The sequence below is a fragment of the Euprymna scolopes genome, chromosome 2 (genome assembly GCF_053919585.1).
Source record: "Euprymna scolopes isolate OS-2025 chromosome 2, ASM5391958v1, whole genome shotgun sequence".
NCBI lineage: Eukaryota > Metazoa > Mollusca > Cephalopoda > Sepiida > Sepiolidae > Euprymna > Euprymna scolopes.
This window is the reverse complement of record NC_136483.1, coordinates 164,201,566-164,215,952: the sequence shown is the minus strand read 5'-3', so window position 1 is coordinate 164,215,952 and position 14,387 is coordinate 164,201,566. Positions and strand designations below refer to the sequence as shown.

General features: G+C 36.2%; 2 protein-coding genes across 2 annotated transcripts in view; one reads left to right on the top strand and one right to left on the bottom strand.

Moving 5' to 3' along the window:
• LOC145298432 (hydroxymethylglutaryl-CoA synthase 1-like) overlaps positions 1-14,387 on the top strand; it is a 413,120-nt gene that overhangs the window by 70,325 nt on the left and 328,408 nt on the right. The window lies entirely within an intron of this gene.
• LOC145298416 (apolipophorins-like) overlaps positions 1-14,387 on the bottom strand; it is a gene marked incomplete in the record, with an annotated part of 149,305 nt that overhangs the window by 93,405 nt on the left and 41,513 nt on the right. Inside the window, 4 exon segments of the mRNA XM_080144316.1 lie at positions 1,232-1,783; positions 5,616-5,765; positions 7,565-7,738; positions 12,610-12,775. Coding sequence (XP_080000442.1) covers positions 1,232-1,783; positions 5,616-5,765; positions 7,565-7,738; positions 12,610-12,775 — 1,042 coding nt within the window.

The window sequence follows — 14,387 nt, the reverse complement described above, 5'->3', positions numbered from 1 at the left end:
TAAAAATGTCTGGCTTTTAACTTGCCAATTTTAGGCAATTTGATAAATCTTATTTTTACTTGTAATTATTTTTTTACTCCATCATTTTTCGTAATTTTTGGAATTTATACTAATTTTGCCATGACACGTAAGTACGTAATATTTTCACCTGAAATACGTTGGGTTTAAAAGATGAACACTAAAACAACTAATGTTTAATATCGGGGTTGATGTACCGGAAATTGTACATGGCAGAAATTAAATATAACAAGATTTAAAAGGATTTCTTTCATGAAACGGTTTTCGTTACATACTAATTAGTTACAAGATTTTTTGTCCTCGATTTTACATTTATCATTCAAACACTACAGTGTTTGAATATATGGCTTAGTGGCAGTTTAAATCATTTAAAACTACTTTAAAGCCTCACCGCTCACTCATTTTTCGATCAAATTTCAAATAATTATTATAGTTTATAGATCATTTCCTCAGCTATATTGTGGGGGAAAAATGTTTTCAATTTTCGTTCAGTAAAACAAAAGTTATGAATTTATTGGTGTTCAAAATCGAAAAAAAAAACAAAAACAAAAAAAAAAGCGTAAAGAGGTGATCGACGTTTTTCATGATTGGTTTCCGTAGCAACCACGTCGCTTCGGCGACTACTCTTGCTACCAATTCACCGCTCTCGCGAAAAGAGAAGTAACAAGTGAAACAGAATGAAAGGGAGATAATGGGGGTGGGGGTTACTGAAAGCAGACGAGCGCCGTACATTGTTATTACATATATGTATGTTATGTTTATGGGGGCAAAAAATAAGACTGAAATTAAACAAAGAACAAATTTATTGGAAGCCTGGAAAAAAATCACGGATTACAATAGAAAAATGCGAGCTTGAAAAGTCATATGGTTAAGCTTAAACATAGAAAAGTAAAGGACTAGTTGCTGAAACTGGAAAAGGTAAGGACAAGATATTCTAGTAAAAGAATATAAATGTATAACTTAAAATATAGCAGCATTAAGAATCCTTTTTAAAATTCAATTCATAACATTATATAATCAATTTTTAATGCTGCAATATTTTAAGTTATACATTTATTATATTTTTTACTAGAATATCTTGTCCTTTTCTTTTCCAGTTTTAACAATTAGTCCTTTACTTTTTCTATGCTTGAGCTTAACTATATTACTCTCCATGTTTGCATTTTTTTATTGTAATAAAAATTAATGATTTTAAAAATGTAGGCTCCATTACCTTATCAGTCATTTTCATGGGGAACTTTTGGCTCTTTACCGGATCCTTTTTACTCTTGAAGTAACCATAGGTTCCAAAGTATCGTTCCAAGAAAGTCTCGACGCCTTCCATTCTGGTACCGATTTCGAAGAAGTTAATTGCTCGTCCGAAAAGGTCCATCGTCAGATTCAGATTGGCCGAACGGGGCACGAACGACTTCGGAGAAAATATGACGTTACTGTCAACTTTGGCACCAACATTAATTTCCTCAAAGAAGAACGAACCCTCGTAGTTGCGCGAGAACTTCCTCTTATCCTTATTGAATTCCTTTTTCAGTTCCTCATCTTCGAGAATTTCCCGGATGTCTTGCAGGTGTGGGTCGGAAGTCTGCCTCAGGTTGGTTAGGTGGGTCCACACAAAGGAGCCTACCTGGTTCGTCTTTTCTTCTCTCAAGGCCTCCTTAACTCTCATCAGAATGTTCTTGTGGGGGCATTTCATCAAGGCTAGGTAGGCGTTGATGCGCAGTTCTGAATCTTCGCTGAGATCGTTGAACAAATCCAGAAGATCAATTCTCTAGATTGAAAAAAAAAAAAAAAAAAAAGATGAAAGGTATTTGTAACGTTGAATCTTGACAATGTCATTTGAGAAATGGAGAAATAGTGATGGAGATGATGATGTAAAAATAGAGGTAGACAGTATATATATATATGATGATTGCAACGTCTTGTAAGACAAGTGCCACTCCCTCAGACACTTAAAGTCCATGAGCCCAAAAATGACTTCCATCGCCACAGGACCATTTTAATAGACACATGCCTGAGGGAGTATCTATACACAGATTATGTTACAGAGTCTTAGCTTTGTACGACAGCTAAGTCTCTCTCAGTGTTCAAAATGTTGAGATCCAGCAACAAGCAAGAGCAAAATAGCTAGCAACAAGTTAAACTGCAGACCAGCTTAATGCGGGTACTGGTCTCCCGCTTTATGTCTTTTTAAATAAGACATTTGCTTCTCCTAGAACGGTTGCCTTCACCACGGCTTACGGGAGTCCTCTGCACTCCAAAATACACACACACACACACACACACATATATATATATCTCATTAGTTTTTTTTTAAAAAAGAAATCCAGCAGAGTGCTCAATTAAAAAGAAAATCCGAAATATAATAGCGTATTTATATTTTGCATTTTGTGTACAGAAAGTTGTTAGATGAGACAACTCTGAGATGAGTATTGGCTGAAGAGAGCTTGATATGGATATCTTAAACGGTCCTAGCTATCGGGCTTGAAGCCGACGTTACCAATGACTTTCTGTACACAAAACAATAAAATATATATATATATATATATATATATATATATATATATATATCTGGTTCTGTATAACTTGGAGGGTGTATTTTATGTATGTAACGGATGTGTTGTGTACGCGTGTATATAATGGCTGTACGAAATTACGCAAATGTTACTATGTTAGTGGCAGGCCAAATCTTATACGTACAACTTGTGATAACACGAACCGATGAGATGGACGTATTTACAATACATTTTGTTTGTTTGGTTTTACAACAATGCAACCTTTTAGGTCATTTTATGCTGAAAATTGTTTAGGGTTTTTCCAATGGGCTTGATGTATCGATGTTAGAGAAGTTAGAGTGATTTTTGTTATAACATGATATGTTTCTTTTTTATTATTATTACTAGGAGTTTTTGTTTTATTGCGTTGATGGGTTACTTTTGTATTTGTTCAAATTGTGAGAAGAGCTTTTTGATGAATGACGAAGAGTGTATATATATATTATATATATATATAATTATTTATTATTTGGGGGTAAACAGTTACATATGGTCGCTACAAACAGTCATCTGTTTCAGTCAAAGAGACTTCATCAGGCGACCTGGAACCTCTCGACGTCAAAAAGAAAAATGGGATAGACAAGAGAGAAATTAAAGAAATTTCTTTAATTTCTCTCTTGTCTATCCCATTTTTCTTTTTGGCGTCGAGAGGTTCCAGGTCGCCTGATGAAGTCTCTGACTGAAACAGATGGCTATTTGTAGCAACCATATATAACTGTTTACCCCAAAATAAATAATATTTTGCTCTTTTTATTGAGCACTATTTAACAACCTCGTTGTCTTCATTAGTACTGACTTTTGAACACCTCAAACCTGAAATATATATATATTATATATCATAGCGGTTTATATAATAGACCGTCTGTAGATTTAAGATTTCGGTTGATGGCGTGTTCAACACTTGTGTGCAGTAAATGTAAAACAGTTTATTTTAAACAAATAAACACATACCTGGTTATTCAAAGGCATGACACAATAGTTATATTTATATGTAACATCTATTCTCTGGTTCCGGATGGACATCTTTAAAGATTACAACGTTCTGTTTACATTTTGGTTATCTTGGAATACGCCGTCTCCTGGCGTCATATGAGAGTAACTCTTCTCCCGGTTTCTAAGTCTCGTCTGGATTATGTGAAGTCTTCTCTTCAACTAACTTGCCTGTATATATTAAAACTAATCGTTTGTGCTTACATCATTCGACTACACAAAGACCTAACAGGACTTCTCAGTCACGTTTTCTCTGGCCGAATTTATTGTTTATACATAGGTTTGAAAACCTATTTTGTTTATGTATTTGTCTTGGCTCTTCCTTTCTTTGTTCCTAAGATCTCCACTACATTCCAAAACTTAACATTTGTCTTTGTAACACAATCTAAATTTCATACCGACAATCATGTTCTTTCTCCATAATTTCTTTAAATAAAACATCCATATAACTTTTAATACTCACTAGCAAGATCATAATACTTTTAATACTCTAAATATTATTTAGATCACTCCGGCGTCTTTCAGTAGGCTAACAAACAAACACACAAAAACAAAAACACACACCAAAAACAAAAACAAACACACACACAAAAACAAACACAAAAACACACAAAAACAAAAACACACACAAAAACAAAAACACACACAAAAACAAAAACACACAAAAACAAAAACACACAAAAACAAAAACACACAAAAACAAAAACACACAAAAACAAAAACACACACACACACACACACAAACAAAAAAAACACACACACACACTATTAGTTTAAATATATTTATGCAATAAATAGTAATTCACTCCACAAGATTTAACTGTTAGAAAGACCAGAAAGTGAAGTTATTTTTTAATAAATATTGCTATTCGTTACAAATGTAATTGAAAAAAATTTTCTTTCAAATTTTCGAATGTTAAAATATTCATCTTCAGGAAATTGGACAGTTTTTGTCTTCCTCTCACATGCAACGCGGTTGCAGGTGAGAGAAACGGAAAGGAAAAGAACAAACCGTCCAATCTCCTGAGAATTAATATTTTGCTATTCAAAAATTTGAAAGTAAACATTTTTTTCAATTTTATTTTTAATTAACTGCAATATTTATTAAAAATAATTTTACACTCGTCTGGTCTTTCTCAGTTAAATCTTAATATTTATGCATTTTTATGGTCGAGCAATGCCGCGCGGCCTGCTAGCAATTGTGTAGTATTGGAAATCCCAGTTTAATTGCTATCTAGGTAGTTTTAGAAATAGAAACTTACATGAGCATATTTTGATTTCCCATCAGCGATTTAGCAGAGTCAGAGTTAGGGTTAGGTTTGACAGGCATCAAACCAAGTCACCTTGAACGACCTAGATAGAATGTGCCGGAAATTAAGGGGTGACGTGGGAATTGTGGTCGTAGGCCTTCCGGTTGACGACCACATGGCTGGAGTGGTTTTGGGCAGCAGAGAAACCAGATGGGAGATTTCGGGTCTCTCCGACAACCAGGGTCCAAGATGTTACGCTTGTCTTGAATAAAAATGATTGAAGCTTCAAATTCCATCTTGTTCATTGATGAGTCTGTCTGCTGCACCCCACTCCCCAGCAAGATGGAAGTCCAGCAACCAAGAAGGAATGATCCGCATGATATTGTTGCACATACACATCTCGGAAACTTCCAAGGCAAAAGAAAAAGAATAAGAAAAAAAAAAAAAACACACACACACACACACACACACACACACACACACACACACACACACACACACACACACACACACACACACACACACACACACACACACACGTGAACTGCACGTAAGATATGCAAGAACATACACACCCACACGTATATGCAAGAACATTGATAAACACTCAGACCCGTAACAGAAATCGTAAAAGAAACGCATCAGAAAACGTTAACAGTTTGTGTGTGTGTGTGTGCATGTGAATATAATCGCAGTTATCTACCTAAGTTTTAAAATGTGTAAAGAAAAAGATTGAAGGCTAAAATGATGTCGCTGTATCCCGGGCAACACTGTAGTACAATTAGAAACTACAATTGGTTGTACTTACCATAACATCACATGGGATTCTTCGGAAGGCGTCAATGGCGGCGAGTCGGATTTGTACCGGAGTTTCTTTACGAGTAAAGCACTGGGTCAGGCGAGGGACAATTCTTTTTGAGTGTCCAATGTTTCCAATGGCACGAAGAGCATACACCGTCTGAAAATATAAAATAAGGTATGTTTACAAAAAACAAAAACAAAACAAAAACGATAAAAGAATAAATAAATAAAACACTAATACTTATCTACTTAGTATAGTTGCACAGGAATTATTATTAAGGACTTCACCCTGACATTTTCGATTAAAATTTTAAAATTTAATCAATTAAAACAAAACCTCGTCTTTGCTGTCTATCGATCTACGAGGTAATACGATATATTACATAGGAAGCAAGAGACAGATTAGATACCATAATTCGACAAGACATACCTAGTCAAATTATTTACTGTCAAACGTTCTAACTATTAAAAAATAATGTTTTCATAGTTTCGTTCACATTTAAAGAAACCCTTGAGCAAAGTTTTGTTAAATAATCATTGTGATATATTTACCACAACACCGAGTCGAAGCCACGAGGTAACAAAAATAAAATAGGCGGTGGCAATGCATGGGAGAGAGTGGCAACAACACGACAATTTGTTTTCTCCAATCAGGTTGCTCATTTTTTTTTATTACAATTAGGAGGGACACACAGCTCGACAAAATTAAATGTTTGTTGATTGGCCAGCGAAACTTAAGTTGACCGCTTCTATAGGTCTATTTTGGAATTCAAGAGAATTAAATGTTATAATAAACAAAGGCAGAATTATTTTAAGACAGAAGAGAGTAACTCTTATATTTTGGACTCTAGCTTTTTACTTCGTTTGTTCTACATTTGTTAATAGGCTGCTTCGTCCATCTAGAATAAAAATGTATCTACAATCCCCGTATTAATTAGTAATCGGGCGGGATTTTATTTGTTACATATTAGGAATCCTTTGTCAATAGCGATTACGTAAATTGAGTTTGACAAGGATCACACCAAGTACATGTCATAATAACCCAAATTTATAAGACAGAATAATTCCCAGGTTTGAATGTACGATGGGTGATATCAGAGGTTAAAACAAACGGAGATAAGATAAGTTAGACAACAAAGATACGAGTCGAGATGACGTCACGTTTCTATGGCTGAGAGAAAGCAAATATTTTTGAATAAGCCGAACAGGAGATATCGAATAATACGAGTTTTCCATAGGTTGTGTGAGGCAGCAAATAATGTAGAAAACTTTGATAATCGCTAAGTGTGAAATGTTACACTGACCTAGCATCTGTTCATATGTCACTTTAGTTATGAAGTTAACTAAATAATTAGATTAAAAGAATCTTAATCTCTCTCTCTCTTTCTGGTGTGACCAGAATTCTCTATAAAATTAAACTTAAGAAACTCAAAGCGAACGTCTGTATTTCTGCGGTGAACAAGAGAATTGAAAATAAAAGAGAACACGGTATAAAGACCTAGATTGATTTATTTTGTTATTGAAAATATAACATTCGGATTATTTGGATTCTTCGAATTACTGTTTTCATCTCGAGTGTCATTTTCACAACGTTTCGGTTGATGTAACATCCGGCCTTTTAAGTATATTTTGTTGAACTCTGGAATGTTTCTGTTGAACTCCCGAATCTGCACGGAACATGGAACAGAACTCTTTATTTAATCCGCGGGAGTAGCATGTTCTCGTTTCGTCAGCCATGACCGAGTAGACGTCTCAAGTAATTCGCAATTGTATTTTTAAGTGTCGCCCGCACCGAGAATTGAACTTTCAACCTCTAGAAGATTGTAACTTTACAACTAAATTTTTTTACAAAGTACTTTATCCATTACGGCATGAAACATTGTGAAAATGACACTCCAAATGAGAACAGTAGTCCTAAAAATTCTAATACGAATAATGAATAGATAAAACATTTACCTTTTCGTTTTGTTGTTTCGACGAGCATCTCCCAATCATTCGCTCGAGAACTTCCATGATTTCAATGACTTCTGTCACTTCACCACAATTTGGATTTACAGAACAATAACCACTGACGAGCGAAGACACCAGAAGAATGGTGTTTCCTTCGGTTTTCTTGTCTTCCAGAAGAGGCTGTAAAAAAGAAATAGACAGTCTATTAATTTACTTTGGAATAAAATCGTTAACAAAAATGTTTTTTTTTATGGAAGCAGCAACGTACGTTTTTCTTCTGTTCATTTGAATTTGGTTCTACGTTATTGTAGCAAAATTCGAAAACTGAAATCTTGAACTCCAAGTGAAACCATGAGTATCAACTGAATTGTCATGTCGCAGTAACGAAAATATCCAAAAATTACGAAAAACGATACGATAGAAAATTAATTATTGATGAAAATAGTTTTTGAACATTAAAAAATCAGGCGTGTATATAATTAATAACACCGTCATGGGAAATAACTCGCCGTCTTGTTACAATAATGGTGGTCACGCAATTATCTTTTTGTATAACGTAGATTTTATGTAAAAAAGCACTAATATTTAACTAATTGTGTCATGATAATTAGGTAGATAACATTGCCTTTAAAATATTTGCATACTTTGGCAACCAGAGTTATTTCTCTTGTTTTTTACATTCATCACTAAAAACAATATGGCCATCCTTTTTATTAAGAATCATAAAATACATGATTTTTGTAATAATACAGTAATATTTGACTAATTGTGACACGACAATTAAGTATAACATTGCTTTTAGTTGAAATTGATAAAACAGCAAATAGTTTTCATTGTTTTTAATGAAAAATTTTTTTTTTTTTTTGGCTGTCGAATTTCGCTACAATAACGAAGCACCTTGAATTTTAACAGTATAAGAATGTTGACACCGTTGATTGCGTTTTTGTTCTTAACCTCCGGGCCCAGATCAAAGTGTAGTATCTGTTCTTCAGATGCTGCACTTGAATTTCTTGTCCTCTCTCAGTGAAGGAGAGATCCTTCACGACTAAAACAATTTTTATTCTTATTCCTTTTCTCCAAGTTTAAAAAACGACCTTGATATCTAACTGTCCCGTGAGAAGACATTGGTAATAGGAACTCAAAAAGAGTTTATTATAAGGTTTACTAAACAAATAAATAAACAAATAAAGAAAAAAAAATGCCGTACTCTAGTTTAACATATGGAGCTGACCCGCTTTTTCTATATTGTATATTTTCTGTTCACTCTTGACACTGAAGCTCTTAAAATGCCTGGATGGTATCTTACTTTTTGGAAAGAAGTTCATCTTTGCCTTTAATTAAGACTGATGGTGTTACGAAAGAGCAGCGGTTTCTGGTCAGCCACATAACCAGTTTAGGAGTAAATTTTTTGACAGCCAGCCTATTAACTTTTCCTCCATATCCGACTTTGGAATAGCTTTTTTTATCCTGCTTGTTTGGAATCTAGAGGATTGAATGCTGGTAGTAGGATCTCTTTCAAACTTAATTTGTAATCCTACCTTTCTCTTCCTTTTCATTATCATGTCTTCTACTAATCGACACAATCACTTTACTATTTCATATTTTTTTTTACAAGGTAGTCACCACTTATCAAGGCCCGAAAGCCACTCAGGGATAAGGGTTATTGTAAGTACAGTACGTTAGTGTGGAGATTTAATAAAGTGTCTACTAAAGGAGGCGATTCATCAGGAATTTGTTTGCATTGGACTTGAAGACATCCAGGTTGTAGTCAGGTGGGAAGCAGACAGACAGAACAAAGTTCGACAGGCGTGCAGTTCTAAGAAAGAAGCTTTGTTCATGGAATCTACGTTTTGATTTAGGCATAGATAAAGAGTGGGGAAAGTTTTTGACAGTGGATTCAGCTAGACGGGTGTTTTTCATAAAAGATTGGTGAGGGGGGACCAGAGATTGGAGTTCAGACGAGGACTTGCCATGGAAATAACGGTAAAACAAAGGCTTGCAACGTCTCTTTTGTGGGAAAGAGGTTGCAGAGAAGAGAAAAGGGCATCCCCCACTAAGCCACGAAGTCTATTTTGTACTCTGTCAAGGCAGGATAGGCTGGTTTTAGCAGCTCCTGCCCAGATATGGCAGCAGTATGCCATCCTTGGACGTACTTGGCTTTTATATAGATAGAGAATTGCATCAGTAGTGAGATATCTTCTGGAGCGGTAGAAGGATTCCACCATCTTTCCAGCGACCTTGGCAACAGACTTGATGTACGTGTTCCATTTCAGATCAGGAGTGAAACACAGATCTCACGATTAACTTTCCTGGTGCCCGGCCTTTTCTCTTTTGCAAATCTCATATTCTTGCTTTTTGGGAGTCTAGTCTAGATTCTTCTATTGATAACAACGATTTATATGTGGATGGTTATTGGTCTATTGTCTGCTTAGACTATGCATTTACATAGATTACTCTTTCTTCACAAGGGTCATACCAATTTCACGTGTCCTCACTCCTTAATTGTATGATTTTTTTAAATTTGATTTCGATGGTCTTTGCTACATTCTACTTACGCTTTATTCTTTTTGTATCGTTCCCCTAACAAGGATCACTCAATTGTTGATACTATATCCACCAGTATTGGTAATGCATTGTAACTTCATTCATCAAACTCCATCTTTGTATTTGTTGACTTAACTGCTCATCATTCTGTCTGGCTCCCCCACTCTAATCACAGATCCAGCTGGTAAAATCCGTTTTAACTTTTATTTCATGACTTGTCCCAAATTACCACCTTCCTCATCTTTGGTAAGTCTTCGAATGATGCAGCAAAGGAGATTACTGACTGGCTTCTTGTTGGAATTGATACCTTCATTCCTCATCATAAGTTTCAATCCAAACCCCACTGTCCTCCCTGGTTTTCATCTAGTTGTTCTACCATTGCCATGGTAATCATTACTTCAATTAGTATTGAAGGAATGGTTCTGAGGCTTCTAAACAATCCTACTCTTTATCAAAATCATGTTTCCTTTCTTGTTGGAAAGATTCCTTTACTGCCCCTATCTTAAAAAATGCGGGTGATCGGTCTCGCCTAATTAAGTATCGTCCTGTTAGTTTCATCTACTATTAACAAAGTTTTTGAAAGGTTAGTCAACGGCAAGCTTGTGGTATCCTAGTGATTAGTATGACTTGTGTGTTTTGTTCAACTGCTGTACTTTTAACTGTTATAACTGTCGGTTTATGGATAATTCAGGAAAGGGTAGGACCATTGTACTTGACATTTCGCAGGTATTCGACAGTGTGGCATTCTGGTCTTCTACGAGGTTATTGTATTGGTTGTAAAGTTCTTGATATTAGTTTTTTTTTTCTTTCTGATCTAAGCATGCGAGTAACTTTGGAACGTGTCTCTTCACTATTTCCCTATCAATGCTGGTGTTCCTCAGGGTTTTATTCTAGGCCGAACTGTTTCTTTCAGAGAATATTGTTCAGAAAATAAATATCTATGCTGATGATACGGCTATTCGGATGATACTTCCCGCCCATCTCCTTCAGATCAGTTCAAATATTTACAAGTTGACTTGTGTTCACACCCGTGATGCCATGACAGCTGTTAACAGCTTGTGGACCAAGATAGGGAATTCGAAAAAATGAAAAAGAAAACATGCGCAGATCATCATATAATGATTAGATCACTCTGACATACGTTAAAAACATTTAAAAATAAATGTTTAAATTTCAACAGTATTTCTCACGATTAACGGTGGCGGAATGGATTAGGTCCTTGCTAATGAAGCCAGGAATGGCTTCTGTTGCTGGGTTCGACTCTATCGGCCGGTGTTAATCGTGACACCCTGCATTGATGATTGCCGAAAGTATGAAACACTAGCGTCTGTAGGTATTTAATAATTATTATGGTAAATAATTACGCCAGCCCCTTTAAGAAACTCGTTTCTTATCGTTGAGCACTTTCAGTTGAAATAAAGTCGGTCAATTTCGCTCGTATGCGCAGACCATCATTTAATGATTAGATCATTCTGACAGACTCTAAAAACATTTAAAAATAAATGTTTAAATTTCAACAGTATTCAATAATTATGGTAATTAATTATATAATAGACATCGCCAATTTTCGGGGCAAAGTAGATATATTCGAGACAGGGGAGAAATATGTCGAGGGACAAAGAATTTTAGCAGAGATTTGAGAGATTATAAGTTGAAGTGAAGGAACCACAGAACATGCGTTTGCAGTAGAGTGTTTGTTCGGCACGCGGGCACAGTTGTAGAGACTATCAAAAACATAAGTTTTGTAACCTAATTTTTTATCATAATAAACTGAAGTGTATAAGATGAATCAAAGGAAATGTATATTACTATTGATGAAGAAAACGAACAGCTCTAGTTTCCGGTAAAAGTAGGGCGAAAAAAAATATTAACAAAACAAAAACAAAAAACTGACATCTCTTATTTGAGAGGAAAAGTAGATATAGCCGGGAGACGCTGTCTTTTAGGGAAGAGAATGATTATGTTGAGAAGCACAGAAGAGTCGCGAACGATGGAGTTAGTCTTAGCTGAGATCTTAAATTTGAGAGATGAGAGATTCATGCCGGAAGTAGAGACACTAGCAACAAACAAACAAACAAACAAAAACACACACACACAGTTGTCTTATGTAAACGGGATAATGTCTTCTAGCCCGGTAACACTGGAAATCTGAACACAACTCATAAGATAAAGAGAAATTAGGGAACATAGTTGCATAGCCCTCCTAAAAAAAAAAAAAATTTGTAACCAAATTTTTAAAAATTAAAATAAGCGACAACGTGTAAGATCATCTGCAGGTTCTATTGTTGGCATTGTTTTCCGAAATTTTTCTAGTCAGAATTCTTTCTGGACATCTGGGATTATTGGAGGGACGTCGTGAACGTTTTTCCAACATCCTAAATGAAAGTGATTTTTGTGGAATTAACTGGATTCGAAACTTGGGACACCCAAGCCGTCAGTCCGTATCATTAACTCCTAGATCACCGTCACCTCCCAACTTGTAATGAAATAAAAGAAATATATATTACTCGAACTGCTGAGATCATTTCTTTTTCTGGATTTTGAATGAAAGGAAGCGACGCCAAACACATGTCTTTCTCGAGGTCAGACAATTCCTTATCCCGGATCAAATCTTGAATCACCATCAAAGAATGACTTGTTGCGACCATTGGAATGGCATCAACAAATAATTTTCTGAAAAAGAAAAAAAAAAAAAAAAAAAAACAATATAAGAAGTGCTCGCCACAAAATAAAATACTAATTAGTAAAGGCACTCGAGGATATGGTTTAACGAGAGTGTCCGTTGGATGATGGACTATACCATAAGAGAATTAAAAAGATAAATGGAATCGACAAATTTTGGTTACTTAAGAAACTGGTTCGATAATATTTGACATTTGACTTGAAGACGACCATTGTATTGTCTGAAGCGAAGTAGTCCAACAATAACGCGTTCCACAGATGGTAATTTCTCGAAAAGAAACTTTGTACATTTCGGTTTGGTTTGTTTATAGGCATACATACAAAGGAAAGTTTTTGTAGTGATGGGAGCGTCCTGGCCAGCACGACGTGGGGGATAGTTAGGGACGAGATGCCTTCAATAAGTTTCCAAACTTCTTTCGTACAAGCATGCAGTCCACAACTCCACCCTTGTCAGAACATTTGACCAAAAGGGGCATCAAGACAATTCCTCACCCTCCCTATAGTCCAGACCTTGCTCCATGTGACTTTTGGTTATTCCCCAAGCTCAAGGAAACTCTTAGAGGCTGTAGTTGTGAGACAATTGAGATGAAAGAGGCTGTGACAAAAGCAAGAGGACTTCCGGAAGTTATAACGATACTACAAGTGCATTGCAGCAGGAGGAGATTACTTCGGAGACTAGAGTTTCACGTGTACTACGAATAAAACTGGCCATACGAAGAAAGTCTGGAAACTTATTGAAGGCTCTTCATAAACAGAGCGAATGAGTATGATATGGCGAAGCGTTGTTTGAGGAAGTTCTTCCTCTTTGATGCAAGAAAAAAGAGGGAAGTGAGAGATGGAAAGAAGGAAGAGAAATAAGGTCGTATAGAGTGCAAGGAAAGAGATATAGAAGAAAAAAAATAAGAGGAAGATATAGAAAGGAGATATTTGTTGTTGGCAGTTGTCCGTCTCGTGAGGCGATGGACAAGCAGTGGAGCTACAAAGCCTAGGCAGATTGATATGGGAGGATAGCCGTTGTCCGTACAGCAGCCCCCCCCACCTTTTTACAAAGCTAGAGGATCCAAGGAAAGACAGATGCAACACAACTTGGCCCTAACTTTCTGATGATAACAATATAAAACAAGGCCGCCTTAGGATTTTTCGTCGGGGTTTACTTTTACCTTTCCCCTAATAGGGCAATCCCGCAAGGCAGCGGAGGTTTTGAATCAGAGTTACCGTCTCTTAGGTGAGCTACCATCCAAAGTTGACGAACCCCACCTGCCCAAAGTGGCAGGTTTTAAGGCGCCAATGGGCCGCCTGTGCTCATTCTCTCAGTTAGTAGAAACAGTTTCACCGGGCTTGGTAGGAAAACCACGGGAGAAGGCCAGGAACTGGACTTGGTTGTCAGAGGCTATTTGAAACGCACGCCATGAGAACATTTTTTAGGGAGAATGGGGCTTATCCCCACTGCCACCCTCGGTTGTGACAACCTTTGGAAGGAGATATAGAAAGGGTATATATTTAATTGCTGCCCACATCAGCAATATGTGGCACAAGGCCGGAAAGTGTGAACCCCGCAGGCTCCCCTAAAGAAGGGGCACTCCTGCAATTTTAAAATTTGCCT